Source organism: Telopea speciosissima, chromosome 6, assembly GCF_018873765.1.
Source record: "Telopea speciosissima isolate NSW1024214 ecotype Mountain lineage chromosome 6, Tspe_v1, whole genome shotgun sequence".
Taxonomy (NCBI): Eukaryota; Viridiplantae; Streptophyta; class Magnoliopsida; order Proteales; family Proteaceae; genus Telopea; species Telopea speciosissima.
The window spans coordinates 23,683,308-23,703,477 of record NC_057921.1 but is presented as its reverse complement, the minus strand read 5'-3'; the positions used below and the strand labels follow the sequence as shown (position 1 = coordinate 23,703,477).

The 20,170-nt window shown below is 38.0% G+C and overlaps 1 protein-coding gene across 1 annotated transcript; it reads right to left on the bottom strand.

Moving 5' to 3' along the window:
• Nucleotides 1–2,522: 2,522 nt before the first annotated feature.
• LOC122665368 (cinnamoyl-CoA reductase-like SNL6) lies at nucleotides 2,523–3,889 on the bottom strand. Its single transcript, XM_043861498.1, has 4 exons — nucleotides 3,721–3,889; nucleotides 3,254–3,606; nucleotides 2,806–3,146; nucleotides 2,523–2,653 (listed from the first exon to the last, which is right to left on the bottom strand). Exons 1-4 carry the CDS (start codon nucleotides 3,872–3,874, stop codon nucleotides 2,557–2,559), a joined length of 945 nt encoding a protein of 314 aa, XP_043717433.1. The 5' UTR covers nucleotides 3,875–3,889; the 3' UTR covers nucleotides 2,523–2,556.
• Nucleotides 3,890–20,170: the final 16,281 nt, after the last annotated feature.

Below are 20,170 nucleotides of genomic sequence, written 5' to 3'. Positions count from 1 at the left end.
GAGTGCTTTTGAAAGCCCATTGAAGTGAGAATGTGTGTGGTGGTGCTCTATTGAAGAAAAAGAGCTAAAAAATTATTAGTTGTTGAGCATTGATAGTGTCTTAAAGCTCTTCAATGATCAAGTGAACACAAGAAGGGGATTATTGTACAAGTGTACTTGAAAATTCAAGTCTCCTCTATCTTGGAGTCAGTTGAAGATTTCAGTGACACTTGGAGATCTTTGTGAAGCCGCTCAGAGTGAAATTATCAAGCGGGTAACTTTAAAACTTATAAGTCTTTTGTAATTTAGTATAAATTGAATGATAAATCTTTGACATATGTTGTAAGGGGGTGGGACTTGCATTTGCTTTGTTTTTTATTCATATATAATGTAACCAGTTGAGTGGGTGCTTGACTGGAAGGAGGGTAGGTACCCTGGCCTAAGTGAGTGCTTAGGTGGAAGAAGGTGTTGCATCACCTGGACTGTAGTTGCAGTTGAATTCACAGTATGTATTAAGTAAATACAAAACCCTTGTTAGGGTATTACTCCGTGGATGTATGCAACTTGTCAAACCACATATATCTTGTGTATTATTCTTGTATTTGTTTAGAAGTGTTGTGTGCTGTAGGATGGGGTGCACAACCTGATATGCCTGGCCACAAGGTGGTTGCAGTGCGGGTGTGCATGTGTAGTATGTGATTGTTTGTGCGAGCAAGCTCAGTGGCAAACAATTGAGTGTTGAACGAAAGCTAAAGGCTAATTCACTCAGTGCTGCACAATTGGGAGTAAAAATTGGAAAGATTTTTAGACCCTGATTCACCCCCTGTTAATGTCGATCTGGGAACTACAATTACCAATACAATAAATGAGGCAGCGTTCAAAGTTCTAAGAGGGAAATCAATTAGGTAGGTAATTGGTGAAAAAGAGAAATCAGAAACTAAAGGAGGGTTGTTGGGTAGTGGCTGCTGACTTGCTCGATGACCATAAATTATGACATGAAACCATGAAAGTTGATGGTGGAAGATGGTCCAGGCAAAGGAGGAGGCTAGGGTGTGAGTAGAGGTTGTGGGCGGAGAAGGAAGAAAGAAGGAAAGAGAACTTAAGTAGAAATTATAGAATCGAAAGTAGAGGTGAGAAGGCTTCAAATAATTGTTGAGAATATACAAAAGCTTAAGAAATTATCCAAGGAAGAAGACCAATCATATGATATGAACATTTAAAGGCTTAATCCAATCTGCTACACCTTTCAATAAGTCTTCGAATTTACGTAAGTCGAAGGAGGCCAAGCCCTTGCCATTAGAACTTTCACCTAAAATTGTTTCTCTTGTGAGTCTCGATGATGATCAGAGGGGATCCACAAGCGATTGGAGTAGGTGCAGCCATTGGCAAGGATAGGGGCAGGGAAGGAGAAGTGGGTGAGGCCGTGAGGGTTTGGAGGGTAAAGCCTGTGATGTCTCGCATTTCATCCCTATTAATTTATTAGTATTTGTATGGTACTGGCAGGTATCTTGTGTGTTGCTGAAGCCTGAGTGATGTATTGTTTAGTATCTTAAAATGTTTAATCGATGGCTTTTATTGTTATTTTTTTTTCAATTTAAATGATGTATTGTTTGATTTTGAGATTTATTGGCCATTGTACGTTTATTTATGCTTAATATTATTTTATTGGTTAATGAGCATATTTTAAGAGTATTGTGTAATTTAAGTATTTTGTACCTTTTATAAGGCTTTTGTTAATAATTGATTAAGAGTCGTTTAAGGTGATATGGTCATATCCAACAGAGGCCTAGGAACGCCTCAGTAAGTAAGAGTGATATGATTCTGGTTGAAGGAGCTAAAAGAGCTAGGGGCAGCTCTAAAATGATCATAGGAGAAGTGGTGAGAAGGGCATGCATAGGTTAGGTTTTGTACCAAGTATGACCTTGCATAGAACCTATTGGAGGGCAAGGATCCATATAGCAAACATCATTTAACCGAGATTCTCCTGACATGCTAGGCTGTGCCTCTTTTCTCTTATTATTTTTTCAACTTTCATCTTTCTATTTGTTTCCCAACTTTCATTTGTCATTTTTTTTTATTTTTCTTATTTTTAATCTCTTTCCCCATCTTTTCTTTCCTTTTTATTTTTTTTTTATAATATTAAAACTCTATTTTGTTTTAGTTGGATCCATATAACTGACCCCATTAAGTTAGGATAATGCTGAGTCTGTCGTTGTTATTGTTGTAATTCTTTCTCTTACATCCATTAGAGACCAGTCTCGTGATAAGCTAGCTTTGGCGATTGGATTCCAATCTGATGGTTGAGAATTCATTGTCAATGTATTTTTATTAATTAATCTGTCTGTGAAAAAAGTTAACATACAGAAACGAAGATGATCAGAGAAATTGCTCTGATACATACTATACATTACAGCCCCATGGTTTTATTTCAAAAAGGGCGAACCCATCCCCCTCAATATACAACAATGTTTACAAAATTTTATATTCTGTGTTAGGATAATTGCTGGAAGAGAGGTAAGGTCAAGTAGTCGACGTGTCGTTTTCCCAGCTGTTCATTTCTTGGACGGTCTGATATCTTCACTCCATGATACTTCCACTCCCAGCGAACTCCATAATGAGTGTCTTCAACTTCTTATTACTGATCCTCTGTTCGTAAACCTTCGAATCCTCGTCACTGTAAAAACCAAAAACCAAAAGCCAAAAATTAGATAATTTTTTATAAATTTAATGGGACAACATCTGAATATGCTAATCCGACGATCCAGGATTCATCTCTTCAACTTAGATTTTTCTTGACAGATGTGGAAAGACGAAATTACCACTGACCTTTGAGGAGGAGAGGAAGAAGCAGAGGTGGGCGTTAACATCTGGGCCAATTTGACGGCGTCTTCGGGTCGGTTAATGACGTGGTTGAAGCAGAGATAACGGCCGTAACTGGAGACGTCTTCGAAGACACAGATGTGAGCGTCAACGAGGAACTTCAGGTCAACCGTTACGAACACACCATCTTTGTACATCTCAGGGGCTCCTTTCTGATATGGGCTTGTGATTGACAGATCTGGGCCCAATATAAGCCCAGCATTGACGGTCACCATACTAAGCCCACGGTCCATCGCCAGAGCCCAAGCCATCTTCTCCGATACCGTCTTCGATAGTGCGTGCCATAACTGCCAAAATAACGAACAAAAAACACATCTGTTAGTTCGTGTCTGACGGAGTAAATTACAGCCACCATATGAAAGTACCAAAATACCCTTTTGTGTTTTTTTTTAACCTTGTATTTTCTGCAGAAGTTGACGTCACTCCAGTTCCTCTCGTCAAAATCCGGGGTTGACTTTCTATCGTCACCCCAGATAACGGCCGTTACTGACGACGTAAACACGATTTTGTCAATCGTGTCGATCTGTGCGCAAGCTTCCAGCACATTGTGCGCCGTTCTCACTTCCACTTCCGCCATAAATTCGTCGAAGGTGGGTTGATGACGGGGAGGCTCAAAGGTGTAGAACAAGCCGGAACAACCCTTCAAGGCATCAACGATGCTCTGGTAATCGAAGGGATCGGAATGGAAGACCTTCAGGTTCTTGTTATTCTCAACATGAAGTGTATTAATGAAAGCTTGTGAATCACCTGATGAACATGAAAAGAAGAAGAAGAAATTGAGAAACCCCAGACAACAATAATAAACCAAGCAAGCAGGAAGAAAGCAAAGAGTTGAATATTGAAAAAGAGAGATGGACATACCATGATTCTGAAGGGCAGCGTGGACTGTGTAGCCTCGTTGGAGGAGACGATCCACAAGGGAGGAACCAAGGGGACCTGAAGCGTCCATTACGCACACAGTTCTTGAGATTGAGTAGTCCTCATCAAAGGACGATGCTGATGATGCTGGTGTCATAACTTGTCTGTTCTCACTCGATCACAATCTCAGAAGAAAGATAGAGAAAGTTATAAGAGGGGGAAAGAGGAATTGAAGGTAGGTTTGGGAAGGACAAGTTGTGGTGTGTGGTATTTATAAAGGTAAGCGAAGGAAGGGTAGCATCCAAAGAGTATGGTGATCTAGGTGAGTAGATGGCTATTGGGAAGTGCGGCCAAAGTGGTTAGTTGAGGTAAAGGATGGCAACTTAACGAATATAGAGAGAGAGAGAGAGAGATAACTTCACAGGAATTATGCCACGTTTGGACATGGGTAACTCGACAGAAATTACATAAAAAGTCTGGGCGAGTTTTCCAAGAAGTGTAACTTGGAATAGTCAAGAATTGAGAACTGTGGATCCAGGACCAGATCGGATTCCACCACGATCCATGAATTGACTCGGACCGTTTCAGTCAATCTTGGTGTTTATGTTGAAACCAGCTTCTCCAATACAATTATACAAACAACATCAATAATAAAAATTAAGACCGGGGAAGGTTTCCTACAATGGCAGTGTAAGAAGGAAGTTGAAATCCATATGGGGTCTACATGAACTCGATCCACACAATAGAATAGGAGAGAGTGAGTGTGGGTCTCACTATTTATTATGTTAGAAGGACATAAAAACAGGAAAAATAACGCTAAGCAATCGTGTGGCAGAATTATAGCTCAACCCCACCCCCTCCTGACCCCGTGAACTAAAAATTCCCATTCACTTAAGGACCATACACTTTTCTTAGACACCGGAAAATCATATATGCGATATATGACCATTTAACATTCTCTTACCCATAAAATAATCTATACAAAGGTGGCGCATGCTCCTTTTCCCTAAAAGCTAAATAGTTTTTGGTACTTTTAATTCTTTTCTTTTGGCAAACAAAAAATTAGGGAGAGGGTTTTCCATGCTGTCATTGGGTAGAGAAATCTACACATCACATCAATGGATGTTCTTTGTATCATCAAATTATGGGATTCACAAATAAAAAAATTAATGACAAAAATAATCATGTGAGAGAAAAACCACAAACTGAGAACATGACAATCTTTTTCAAAACCAGATCCTGCGTGCATCCAATGGCTAGGCTAGCATGATGTGCACCCAAGCACACATACCAAGGCACAACATGCCTGTCTAGCCGTTGGATGCGCATTGGAAAGGGACCAGCACTAAAGAAGATCTGAATCCATATTTTTCCCAAATATTATTATAGGTGATCTATTTAATCCATTACTTAGTTCCTAGTTACGTTTTTTTTAATGATAAAAATCATCTTTATTAATTAAACATAATAGGTATAGTAACAAAAAGTTTTGATGACGAAAAACTCCTAATTCTAACAGAATAAGAGAGATTATGAGCTGGTTGGATATAGAGCCTCAGTTGTTTACGAACCATCACAAAAGAAAACAGACTTAAGTTAGTTTTTACATCAAAAAGTAAATGAAAAAGAGTCCATGGCCAAGGGTGTTCATCCGGATCCAATAACCACTGTGAAATCTCCAACGAATCAGTCCAAATTTCTAATTTCCGACATTCCAAAAAAAGTGCTTCTTTGATTTCTTAAGAGTCCCCAAAGTTTTGTTTCCTGTGCTCTTCCTGCAAGGCCAAAGTTCATTGAGGCTGCAATAAAAGTATTATTAGAAATTATAACTGAACCCCAACCTCAACTCTTTGTTTCTGGATCACAATTACCATCAGAAATAAGTATTGCAACTTCCTTTGAGTCCAAGTCCAAGAAAAAAGAAGGTAAGGATTGGAGTTGTGTAGACTGTAGAGGTGAAGAGGAGGGAGAAATCAGATTCGGATCATGGATTCGAAGATCCTTTTCCCCAATGAAGAATTAGTCGTAGAAATGCAATTGGCTTCAAACCGTCTTCTTGGAAAACAACTTTATTCCTGTTCATCCACATGAAGTACATGGTTATAGCCTAATATGGAATAGATCAAAGAACTTTTCATGTATCGATCAAGTACCTAACATGTAGTGATTAGTATCAATTGAAATGATTAAAAAATTCTGAAAATCGCTATATTTTTTTTTGGGTAGACATCGATACCCAAAATCCTGCTTGCTTGCACCCCAAGAAAAAAACATTATATGTTTATTTTCGTCAATTCTACTTGAGACGGTATTGACTTATAAGGCATTGATTTTTTTTTACCCATCTCTCTTTCCCATTTTGGCCGACACCATGGACTTGACGTGCAATGAAAGACGGCGGGTATTGAATATTGAGTATCAAATGAACAACTTTAATTCTTCAAACCTGCATTAATTTGATTATTATTATTTTTTAGGGTTTTTGTCAAACGCTCCCTTAAAAATGCTCATTTGTTTAAATGCCCCCTTACAATTTTTCTAATTGTAAACTTTTCCTGTTTTCAAAATATTATAGCACTTTAGTCTAGTCCATTCATTTAGGATGTTAGATGTTAGTTTTAGGATATTTAATGATCAAAATACCCTTCTGATAAAAATTCATCAAAATTAAATAATAAAATGATCAAATTGCCCTCATCTTCCCCTAATGTTTTAGGGTTTGAAACTAAAAATCAAACCCTAAATCATTTGGGGAAGATGAACACTAAATTCAAACCTCTAAAATTGAAATTGCAGTGAAGGAAGTTTCCCTTGAATCAAGACAAGGGATGAAGGAATTTGTTGCTGACATCGTTTGAAAGTTTCAGGTTCCTCGAGATCGTATTCATTAGGGCAAAGAATGAATGTAGCACGCAATAAACGAAGCCCAAAGAGAGAGAGAGAGAGAGAGATTAGACGAAGCTCTAACCAATTTGGGTGTCAATACTGCCATTAGAACGACCAATGGAGAAAGCTTGGTTGGGAGAATCCAAAATCTAATCAAGAAGTTATCAGGGAACTCTAGCAACTCCATCTGTTCGCATAGCTTGACTGCCCCTGAGGGCACTCGATTCAAACAATCGAGTCAGGATTTAACTTTTTGATGTTTAAGAAAATACTAATTGATCATGAGTCATAATTTTTTTCTATGGATTTAGTCCAAGTTCTTCTAGGATTTGGAATTGATTATTCTATTTAGCAAAAGATCTACGGACTTATTAGTATTTCCCAATTCAATTATTATTATGAAACCTCACACTTGTTCTCAATTTCACCTCACTTCATTCCACCTGCAAGGCTGCAACCATTAGACTAAACCCAAGAGAGAAACTGAGAAACCCCTTACGTTTTTCACCTGTACAACACTTTGTTCTACCATGAAAGTTTTGAAGAGAGCTGTAGTGCTTTACCACTACCCTTGCGCAGACGGCGCATTTGCAGCTCATTTCTTCTTCTCTGCTACATCTCGTCCCGTAGTTTTCTTCCCCAACACTGTCTATGATCCCATCAGGTCACTAAATCCTTCTCTGGGTTTTTCCTTTCTTATCTCTGTTGTTGCTGCAATTGGTTATGTTTAATAAATTTTCAGCTCTGATTGAGTTAATCCGTAGGGTTTTGACATTGATTGTTTGATTGAATATTGTAGAGAAACTAATTTTTTCATATGGGTTTGAGTTTGTTATCGACAATACTGCAACTTCAATTTGGAGGTTTGATTTTAGGGTTAATGTTCCCCAAATGGTTTAGGGTTTGATTTTCAGTTTCAAACCCTAAACCATTTGGGGAAGATGAGGGCAATTTGGTCACTTTTCATTTTAATTTTTGTTGGTTTTTGTTACAAGGGCATTTTGATCATTACATACCCTAAAACTAACGTTTAACGTCCCAAATTAATGGACAGGACCAAAATACTACAATTTGTTGAAAATAGGGAGAAATTTACAATTAAAAAAATTGTAGGGGGCATTTGGATAAATGGGCATTTTCAGGGGGGCAATTGACGAAAACTCTATTTTTTTTTTGGTAAACCATTAATTTGATTATTAGTTACTAATAGACCACAGGTTGTCTCCCTACCCTCTACTTTTGCTTTAAAAAAATATAGACTATATAATATGTTGTATAAAATTCTTAGTTTTTACTTAATTAAACTTTTATTTTTCTTAATCAATAGCATCTGCAAAGATGTAATATAAAAGATCTTAATTAATAAAATCCGATAAATTAGAATCTCTGTCAAATAAAGCAACCACTGTTGGATGTTAAGTCAAAGTCAAAGTTTTGAATCTACTCTATAATAGGGATATCCAATCAGAACAAAAGTTTAAGCTTATAATTAAATGGTGCGGTTTTGGTTAAATGTTATGAATTGGTTCGGTTTATGATGTCAAAGGTAGAAACCAAAATTGAACACTTAATTAAATGGTTATACGATTTCTAAAGAGTTTCATACAAAATACCACACTAAAAAAAGATCTATTCTCTTAAAAAGACAAACAATTATTTAACATAAACGTAATTTATTTTTCTAAATTTTTAATGATTGCTTTATAAATATAAGAATTTTCATCGATTAAAAAATAGAACCGTAGTGAGAAGTTGAAATTCAAGAAGATGTTATTTATTTAATGGGAAGCAGTGTTCTGTACGGGAGTGTGGTCTACGTCAGCACTCCAATGTGTCTATCTCTCTCTTCATTAAAATAAGTGGGCAATGATATCTTTTCACATGGGGAGGAGAGAGATAGACTCATGGGAGTGCTGGCATAGGCCACACTCCTGGACAGAGAACTTTTTCCCTTATTTAATATATAATTCAATTATTCGATTTTAACTAATTTAAACAGTTGAAATAATTAAAATTGAATCAAACCATTTAACTAAACGATCTCATTTTTTAAACTAAAATTAAATCATTTATCAAATGGTTTCGTTGTTCAAGTGTAAATGGTTTCAACGTGACTGTATTGGCACCAATTTAAATTATTGCAATAAGTATCCACTTTGTTACATTCTATAGCTGCTGACCCAGCCCTGTCATTCTATTTTTGAAATAGAACCATTCTAGTAGTATTATATGGTTCCTGCATACATGGGGGCTAATGGGAAAACACGTGGGAGCATTAAGTGGGCGTCATTTGCACATTTTATGGGGGACGGGATGGTCATTTTGCCCCCATGTGTCTAGGCCCAAGGTGCATGTACACTCTAATCAACATCTCAACTTAAAGTTGTCTTTGATTTCTATTCAGAATCAGTTGCCTCAATGAGAATAGTGAGAATTAGTTGCTTCAATGGGAAATCTAATCTATCAATTTAGCCTTTGAAGGAGCGGGTTTTCTGTCTTAAGGCTTTGTCATTACTGAAGAAGGGGGGTCAGCAAGAAATGAGAGACCGGAAAGGGAGGAGTCCTTGTCCAGGTATTTTTTTCTCCATGGAAGAGTAGGGTTTTCTTTTTCTTAGGGCTCCTGTCCTTTAAAGTATTGTATCAGAAGGGTGATTTTAAGAGATGTATCGTAACATATCGTATCATATTGGAGAGATGCAAGATATATACGTTAAAGATACGTTTGAAAATGGTCAAAACTGTATGGAAATGCAAAAAAATACATGCAAAATACAGTTTTGAAACATGAAATATTCTAAACAAGCAATGTGTAAAATATATTATGAATAAAAATAAGAACAAAGTATGACTAAATAAGTGAATTAAATTGATTATGTATAAATGTTGAGAACGGTAAATGGAAGAAGAGAAAGACAAAGATAGGTTTACGTGGTTCGGTTGTGAGCAACCTAAGACCACGGTAAGGGTGAGTTTTCACTATTATGTTTTGAATGAAATAAACCTGATGAACAATAAAAGTAGCCACCAATCAGAGATTGACATGTGGCCCGTCCAACGTCGAGTGGAAGAGCCCGGTCGCGAAATGAACCAGACGTCGATCCACTTGGGGTCGGTAGACCCACCAAAGGGCACCGGTATCTTAATGAAAGAGCTGACCTTACAAAGGCCGGATGACGTAAGACATTGTAAGCCGACTCCTACACGGTCGGTCGTCAAGCCGACCCTTCCGTAGTAGGCAATCAGGCTGAGCCCTCCACGGTCGGTAGTCAGGCCGACCCTCCCACACACGTAGGCCCAGTTGGGCATGTACGCTCGGGTATCAAGCCAGGACCAAAGCGCCCGGAATGCCCCGAGGTTGAAGGGTCAGACGTCACCGACCGAGCCATAAACTAAGGTGATAACCGTAACCCGCACGAATCACGGGACCACGTCAGCATATCCTGACATTCTCGGGTATAGCTGAGTCTGCCGGATCAGACCATTATCCGTAAGGGGGATCATGCCACACTCAAATAAGGACTCGTTCCAAACGTGGAGTCATTCCCCTAATATAACTCTGTCATAGGGACTCTTACCCAAAAAAGGACTCTAGCCATACAAGGACTCTCCCCATAACCGCCTAGGACTGATCTATAAATACCCAGGTATGAGCCTTAAATGCCATCTCACTTTTCACTAAGTGGAACTGCTGCTATTTTGGAAACCTAACTTAGGTATCGGAGAGTCCTCGGCTGGAGTCACACCGACTCTCTTGTGCAAACTCGATTTTTGCAGGGTCATCAGTGAGCGGACCGAATGATGAAGGTTTCCCATCGCAACAGAATTGGCGCCATCTATCCCCTGCACCAAAGCCTAGCACATCGTGAAGACAAACAGAGGAGCACCCGAGTGGCGGATGTCCAAGAGAATGGACAGGGACACACTAGTCGAGCTGACCGTAATGTCCGACCTCGAGCTGACGACCGTGATGGCCGATGTTTGCACAAAATAATAACCGCAAGCGTACGGATCAATCGTAGCTGCGGTTCAAACTCAAGGAGATGTACGCCACTCTATTTTACTCACTTAAAACAATGCAAAGTGAACCAAATTAATTAAAGTGGTGGACTAAACTAATGATAATTAAATTAACTCGTCCTAACTCACAAGCATCTAGCGAATTAAATTGGCATCCTAACACACAAGCATCTAACCTATCAATACTAACGCAGATTCAAAGGAATAAATTGCAGCCACACACCACAACCACATAAAAAAAAAAACAAAAGAAAGAGATTAGAGAGGGAGATTGAGACTAAGAGATTAGAGATGTAAAACCCGAAGGGGCTTGAATCGGATTAAAATTGCTTACTTCTCACACTTGAAATGGCGCTACCAAATCTGAAATTAAAATAAAAATAATTAAATTAAAATCCTAACATAATACATAATGATAATAGTAAATAAAAAATAAAATCCTAAAGCATGATTGAATTAGAGAAGTAGAGAAAGAGAAGAAAAATAAAAAGTGGAGAATGAGAGTCCTACTAGAATGGATAGAATAGAGGTGGTGAGAGTGTGATCAAAATAAAAGTAATGGAGGAATTAGAAGGTTAAGAAGAAGAAAAAGAACTAAAAATAAAATTAAGAGATTAAGAAGAAGAAGAAGAAACTAAAAATAAAATTAAGAACTAATACTCCCTTCTACCAAAGTTGAAAGTGCATGAGTTAATTAAGCCTTGCATGAATATAGTTGAAGAAGCTTGAATAGTTGAATAATCCTTGCATGGCTTCCTCTTCCAAGTCTTCTAAATCTTCTCACTAGAATTAGAAGCTTAGACTAGAAAGCTTTAAAACTAAACTAGAATTAAAATATGGGTGACCGGTAGCGGGACGTGGGTGGAAATAAGTTGGAAAGGCGTTGTTGAAATCTGACCTTCCATTTAAAACGGTTACTTTAGAGCCGTCGATTATGCCTTGAGCATTTATGCGTTAGTCTGACAGACTGACAGTTGATTTGTAGTTCCCATTTTTTGTATACGAGGTCAAATTGGTCAATTACACCGTTTAAGTTGTTTAATGGAACTGAATGACATTGTAAAATGTCATCAAACGTAATGGCGGGAAAGGGTAAAAGAGGGTTTTACTTCATCTTCCTTTAGTTTTTCGTTATTCACCTTCACGCACAGAGCTGGCATCCCCTTTCTTCTCCATTTTTACCGATTGTTCTACTCTGGCATCTTGTTTGTAGGCGCAGACCATTGGGCATCTAATTTGCTGTCCAAAATTTTGTCGTTATACCCCTGCAGCTTAGATTCTTGACCACTGACATTTGCTTTGCTATCCATTTTGACATTCTTCACCACCGACAACACATTTGCAGAGGTTAGTATCTTGTACCCTTGCTCCTAGCTAGTTTGGCATATGAATGAACTTCATTCCGTCAGTTCACTTTGGGCTTTATTCCAGCAGTTGATTTTCTTCTTCCCATTTTTAGACGTTTATACCAGATTGAAATGGCTTAAAACTCAGTTGATTGTGAGCTTTATTCTGGTAGTTGATTTTCTTCTTCCCATTTTTCGACGTTTATACCAGAACGGATCCATTTTTTTTGTTCAATAAAGTCGTTGAAATGGCTTAAAACTCAATTTAGCTTAGCTTATATGAGTTACAGCTTCAATCTGTTATGTATACTGTAATGATTCATTTGAGTTGATTAAAGGTCAAAATACTGATACATAGAAGTGCATAGTAATCATTGTTTACAGGGGGGGTTTGAAATGGAAGGCAGTAGTTTATCTGAAGGCGAATTATTCATAGTGCTTCCGGTCTCAAAACATAATGTTTTGGACCCTCATGAGGCAATAATGGAAAGGGGAAATAGTTCAAGAGATCAAAATGCAACTAGAGAGACAGTTGTACACGGCAAAAAAAGGATGGGGATTGACAGTTCATCTGAAGAAGATTAAAAGGATATGGATGATTGGTCTTTCAGTTCTGGAGAGCAAGGGTCTGATTTTATGGATAGTGATGGGAGTGATGATAGCAGTGCATCTTCTGGGTGTAATGTTGATGTTGGTGGTGTTGAGGTATTGAGGAGTAAGGATCCCCAAGAAACAAAGTTGAATGAAGATGACAATAGTAATGTTACAAGTTCAATCCCAGTATTGGAACCATGTGTTGGCATGGAATTTGAATCCGAGGATGATGCATATAACTTTTATAATGGTTATGGAAAAGAGATGGGATTTTCAGTTCGAAAATTCAGGGTGGAGCGCTCAAGAGTGGGTAATCGTGTACTTGCTAGATCATATGTGTGTTCACAACAAGGTGAGAAATGGTGTAATGATAAGAGGAGAAAGGGAATGGATTACAAACCTCGTGCAACAAAAAATGCAATTGTGGTGCAGTAATGAGGATCAAGTGCAGGAATGGGAAGTGGGTGGTTGATCTTTTGGAAAAAGAACACAACCACCCACTGGTGGATCCTAGCCAGTCTTTTAGACTTCGGTCACACCAGAAAATGACAGATGCTACAATGCAACTAATTAGCAAACTGCATAAATGTGGGATTAAACAGAGCGACATCATTTCAATTGTATTGGAGTTTGCCGATGGCGAGCAGAATGATAGTGTCAGCGAGGAGCGTTGCCGGAATATTTTCAGAATAGAGCATAGGAAAACCTAATTAGGTGTAGATTGTCAGTTAGCGGTGAACTATTTGAAGAGCAAAGGAATTTTGGATGCACAGTTTTTTTATGCAATCAGTATGGACGCGGAGCAACGATTGACAGGGCTTTTTTGGGTGGATGGTCGTTCAAGGGAATAGTATAAAAATTTTGGAGACGTGGTTGTGTTTGACACAATCTACAAGAAAAATAAATACAAGTGTCCATTCGCTCCATTTACGGGTGTTAATCATCACATGCAATGCACACTCTTCGGTTGTGGGTTAATAGCCAATGAAACCAAGGAATCATTCATATGGCTGTTTCAGTCGTGGCTTAAAGCAATGGACAATGTCCAACCAAAGTCTATATTGATCGACGAGGACCCAGCTATAATGAGAGCAATTAGACATGTTTTCCCATCTTTTGTACATCATCTCTGTGGTTGGCATTTGGAGAAGCATAGGACCAGTCACATGGGGCCCTTATACAAGAAATACCCCGATCTGAAGAACGCATATTATAGTTGCATACATGATTCAAAAACAATTACAAAGTTTAAGCAAAAATGGGACGGAATGATTGAGAGATTCAATTTACAAGACCATATATGGTTGAGGAGACAGTTCAAATGAAGGAAGCATTGGGTTCCATGTTACTTTCCTGACATATTTCTTGCTGGTATGAGCACAACCCAGAGAGGTGAGTCAATGAACAAGTACTTCAAAGGCTTCTTCAGTCCATCTACTCCAATTTGTGAATTTATTACACAATATGATGAGGCTGTTAAGAAAAGAAGAGAAAAGTAAGCGAACGCAGACATCAAATGCATGACCTCCTTACCATGTTTGCATACAGAGCATAAAATTGAGAAGCAAGCCAGGCTTGTTTATACAGCGAAGGTGTTTGGGGTTTTCTTAAAAGAATGGTGTGCATGCTTTGGACTTGTGGCTAAGGTTATAGAATTTGATACCCACGAGAGAAGGTATAGGGTATTTTCAGTGGATGGCAGTCGAGAAATTGACTTGAAATTTGTGGTTGACAATGAAGATGGTGAAATGAGCAATTGTAGCTGTAAGAAGTTCGAGCAGTTAGGGTTACTGTGCAGGCGCATACTGAAGGCGTATGTAATAACGGACGGATCCGAGATTCCCCAAACCTACGTTTTGCGTAGATGGACCAAATGTGCTAATACTAGTGTTGGAGAACATCGTGGGGGCTCATCTCAGTAGCAGGCCCTGCAGCCTATGTGGTTACTTCAAGACATTGCTAACTGGATATCCAGTGAAGGATCCCTTTCCACAGAGAGGTATGGTTTGGCGCATCAGTGTATGAGCCAATGTCTTAATGAGTTGTTGAATTTGCAATCAACCAGTGGGGTTCCCACTACCAATTTGGGATCACAACGTTCCACTGTACTTCCATCAGATCTAAACACCACCCCCATCTATTGTCCAAGGGAGTCCTCTTTAAACAAAGGGAGACCTAATAGTAGTCGGTTGATGTCGGTCCTGGAAAAATTGACGAATAGACGTCCTTGTGATTGCTCGTGTTGTAGAAGTACAGGACATAACGCGGTGAAATGTCATTTATCTCGTAAGTGTTTTATACCATTAAAAGATTGTGATGCCGTCGTAGTATTCTTTTTTAATAAACTAATTGGTTACTTTTATGTAGGTTAATGGATATGCAGGTGATGCAAACAGTCAACCTCATAATCAATGAAATCTGCATAAAGATTCCTAGGGTACATATATGAGAGCAATTACAATTGCAATGGGTAGATAATTTTGATCATGGATTCGTGAATAGAGCATTTTCGAAGATGTTGTGTGATGCAGTCAGTAATTGTGGCATTAAATTAGTTATTAGATGATGACATTGGTCAAAAGAATGGAGGATATTCATTCATAGTTATCAGAAATGATATTTTAATCATAGTCGTTCGCAGATTAGTTGCTATCCTGGTGTTCAAAATATTATGTGTGTCAAGGTTTCTTTGGAGGTCTTTACAAAAAAAAAAAAAAAAAAAGGTTTCCTTGGAGGTTTGGAAACCCTAGTATCAATGTATAAAAATTTAAGGTGTTAGAGAAGCCCCCACATGACCTGAATCAATACCTCAGCTCATAAACCCCATATATGAAAGTGTACAAGGAACATGAAAGTAAAGAAACCAAATCTGCACGGTCAAGGCACTTACAACACATGCCATATTTCACTATGCACTGAACTTGACGAGTAGATTGCGAATATATATTTGGTGGGAATGTTGAAGTGTGTAAAAACACTAACATTCAATATGTTGGAGTCCATTGTCATTTCCCCCAAGCACCTGTAATAGAGGGGGAGCATAAATGGACACCCTACCCATTCCCGAACACATCACGTGGGTGGTGTCCAAACATGGGGAAATAGAGCGACAAGGTAAATGGAGCACATAAATAGACAAGGTGGAGCAGGTAATTATTTGTGTGATTATGGAGTTGGGTTAAGAAAGAAGGGTTTGGATTGCCACTATATGTACAGTTGTACATTGATGACTGTTGTGTGATCATGGATCGGCTAGATGGAAGATCCGAATCCCAGTGAAAGGCCCACAACTGCTCTCTTCCCAGTTGGGAGAAAGTTTGTAAGAGTATAAACTTAGTCCTTCACTTCATCAAGTGCAGGTAAGTTATGAATTTGTAGAGAAGCCCTCTTTCTTGATTTTTGTAGAATAGTAGTAGAATACAAATAACCGTTGAAAAACAAATGGAATAACAAAAAGGATTGGACTTGTAAACCCTTAAGTTTCACAAGTTTAATTTCTCGAAAGAAATTCCAAGGAAGGATAATGTCAACCCAGTTCTTTGATTATACTCGAATCTTGAGTCCAATACCTATTTACCCTTAGAAGAACCCAAATATCAGTCCAAACAATTAATGTGTTGAGATTAGGTATAATCATGTGTGGTTTAAAAATCACGAATAAACTTGTCAAAATGTCATCAGTTCATCAACAGTTTATGAAATCTAAGTACATGTAAATGACGTCACAGCAAATATGAAGTGAATATACTATGAAATAGTGAACAGAATACTATTGTAAAGGCAGAGAGGAAGTGAAATTGCGACGTACTCATGTTACATTTAAATGTATTCGGCTAATCAAAGTCTAACAGAACAACACCTATATATTTGTCACAGATATTAACTGATAAATTTAAAGTAACCCTTACTTAAAATTACAGAACACACCACATATAAATTATCATAATCTGGGACGTATCCTAATGGAATTATTGTCCCCCCAATACTATAATCATTGTTCGACATCACTAACAAGTACACCTTTAACAAACCTTTCATGATCAAACTCCCCTGAAATAGTTGTCCTAAATATAGTTTCAGTATCTGTTTTGTCAATTAATTCAAATACTCAAACATCCCCCAAATGTATATTGTTTATCTTTGCAAATTTAGCCCAACCAGCACCCAATCTACCCTGACCTTTGCGGTGGGCGAACCCGACCGTAAATCTTCTACCATGTGAATCCAGGAGTGTGATTGTATCACCTGCATCCGTTAGGTGCTTACGGACGAAATCTACTTTGACAATCTGTAATACACCCATTGAATACAATAATGGTTAACAACAACATAATTGATTAGGGAAAATGTATGTGCATATACAATTATAGGTTGGATCCTGACCATGCCTTCTCTACGTGCATAGTTTTTATGCATATACACAGAGTAGACTGGGTAGTTAGACTTGAAATTACTTGCAGCTTGAGATGCCATACTATCTTCTATTTCATGTGTCTTCTGCTTCAGTCCTTTCACTGTAAAGCAAAAATCATTTAAGCAAACACAATTAAAAGGAAGTGAGAACAATTTAAGTGAATTTGAGTGTTATTCATAAATGTAGAATTACTATTTCGAAGAGGCAGGGCATGGTTGAGTGACACGTAAAATGTCCACTGTGATATGAATTGGGCTTTTCTTCTTATTAACGTTGAAGACACAACAGTCTCCTACTGAAATACCACTATCAGTAACAAATTTTTTCAACCACCACTAAACATAGCTTTGGTGTCATAGTTATATAAACGGACAGATCAATATTTACCATTAAAATGAAGGTTAATCAGATGACATCCCTTCTGAAAATGTTTATGGGCAAATGGAAGATGAACATTCTGCACAAGGAATGTAAAACATGAATCCTGATTTAAATGGAATTAGGAATTTGAAGGCATTTCCAAAGGTCATAATGATAAAGTAATATAATTGTATTACCAAGCCCTTTTGTAGATACGAAGGTTTCATGACAACATGGAAAGAAGGATCCTTCGATTTAATGGAACGTGTTGCAGATACTACTGTGTTATGAGCTACCTGATTAACATGTATTTTCTTTCTCATTAAGTCCAAATCAAATTTACGTCTAACAGATTGATTGGAACTAGAAACACCAGATACGAGATCGGTTGATGTTCTTACTAAACCTGACATCATATTTTGTAAGTTTCCTCTTTGACCTTCTTCTGCTTTTGTGACATTAGGCTCCAACATGCAATATTGTGATTCACAACCATTAGGCTCAAACATAATTACTTTGAAAGTCGAACGTACATCGTATTCGAAGAGTAATAAACAACTACACTCGAGTTTTAAATACTTGGACAATAACTTCTAACCATTTGTAAATGAAATTTGACCATCACTTTTCTTTATGTCTACTTTCCACATGTAACCATAGGAACCTTTAGAATGACCTCATTTGGAACTTGATCTCCATATCTTCGTGCAAACTCATTGGGGATATCCTGGTATGAAATAAAGGGTGTTATTGTACATAGACATGACATTCTTTATTCTTGTATTAGGGTTTTCTTCCTATGTTTAAAGTTATAAATTGCAACTATTGTAACTTAATGTATTGTTACAAATGAAGAATATTTGAAGTCGGACAACATATATGCTTTAAGAACTCAAATAATTAACAATCCCTAAAATAGTCGAAAGAAAATTACAAATGTCATACTTGATTCTATAGTTATAAGAAAAAATATAATCGATTAAGTTAGATGTGCGCAAAAGACGCAAAAGTGAAGGGTTGTATGTGGACTTCGTTAAAGCATTTAAAGAACAAGATACAACATTTCTGCACTTACTAGTTTTTCAGCAGAAGGGTCAAGTATGAATTTGATGAACGTTGGTAAACAAGGAGGAACCACCCACTAGTTATTTACGCCCATGATGCTCAACGTCTCATCTGCTTAGTTGAGGAACAAACCCGTTGACAAAGGATTTTGTTCACCACACCCCTTTTTCAGTTCACAGCGTTGAAAAACCCTAACTTCTTCACTAATTCCTGGTTTTCTAGTACATTGCTTGGTACCCAACACTGGTCTAAAAAAATCCAACTCGCCTGGTATGGTCTTGCTGCAATGGGTGGTAGTCATACTTCTGTACAACGCTTTAGTAGTCATTGGCATTGTCCATTGGTGGGAGGGTTATATTTAATTTCTATAAATAGGGACATTGTCAATGTGTCATAACTCATAACTCATAAGTCATAATGGTAATTCGGAATATGCATACTTGCTTTATTAAAAATAATTAATTTTTTGGGTATAACCAATCAGGCCCGACCGGCCTACAATACTTCAGGGCCCCATAATGAGGCAAGGAGAGGACCCAAAAGGGGTGTAATATGGTTCCCCTACGGTCCACTATTTTGGAAAGCAAAATAAACGTGGACTTGGTGAGGCCAAGGAGACTTTGATAAATGGATGAAGCTCCTGACGCAGATGTCATAAAGGAGTAGCGAACCAGCATAGCAAGCCCAAGATAGACTAATATGCATACACTCGCAGGTTTAGACAAAACTTAACAATGGGACTGTAATAAAACAAGCAGTGGCTTGTTGTATCCTCTTATTTTTAGGTCATATTATGGAGAGTATGGTCATACCTATTTAGTTCGACAATATTGATGTTTTCAGTATATGACAATTACCAGAGACAAACCAACGCCAGCCATTTATCTGAACGCCTATCAATTTATGGGTCATTAACTGATGTGTTGTTTACCCAAAAAAATTGAATTATAGATAAACGGGTGGTGGGGTTGATTACAAGTAGTTACCACAACCCTAAATTAGAATCAATACCCTTAATTCTTATTCATCATCAGTTGTCATTAATTTTACGTTTGTCGATATTAGTACTCCCACTGATGAGTTCATCAATCCCACAACATGCCGCATTAGATTGAGAGGGACATGGTTGCATAGACTGTGGCTTTGGCGGTGATAAGAAATATGGGTTGTTTAACAGAGGAGATCAAAAAAAGAAGTGAATGTGAAGTTGGAGCTTATGGAGTTGAAAGAGGGCCATGGAATTTGGGAGGAAGAAAAAGAGAATGCGAAGTTGAAGGAAGCGGTGATAAGAAAAAGAGATTGTTTGGTAGATGAAATAAGAAAACGTGAACTGAAACTGATGGAATTAAGAAAGGGTCATGCAAGTAAAGACAGAGAAACTGAGAATGTGAGGTCGAAGGGTGTAAGATATAAGATGAAGTTTCAGTCGGAGGTTCAGGCACATTGCTGATTGTCGAATAGTCTCATATGCAGTTTCTTCCTTTATGAGTAGCCTGACGTGTAGTTAGGTGACATAGTTAGGGACTTGGGTCTCATCCTCAAAAGCTAGCTATTAAGGAGAGGGTGCCAAAGTACCTATTAATCCAGCCACATCCCCTTTCGTATCCGATGTGGGACTATTTTTTTTTTTTTTTACCTTATGCATGGATATCCTAACAATCTCCCCCTCCACGCGGATGGTAAACACGTGGAGCCTGAGATTCCGATCTCCCCCTCCACACGGGAGCTGACGTGGAGCTTGAGATCAAACCCCGAGAACCCTCGGCCAAAC

Coding starts and splice junctions, on each gene's coding strand:
- LOC122665368 (XM_043861498.1), bottom strand. CDS start 3,874: ATGACACCAGCATCATCAGCATCGTCCTTTGATGAGGACTACTCAATC. Junction 3,607..3,720: donor CGCTGCCCTTCAGAATCATG/GTATGTCCATCT, acceptor CATGTTCATCAG/GTGATTCACAAGCTTTCATT. Junction 2,654..2,805: donor TCTTCCTCTCCTCCTCAAAG/GTCAGTGGTAAT, acceptor TGGTTTTTACAG/TGACGAGGATTCGAAGGTTT.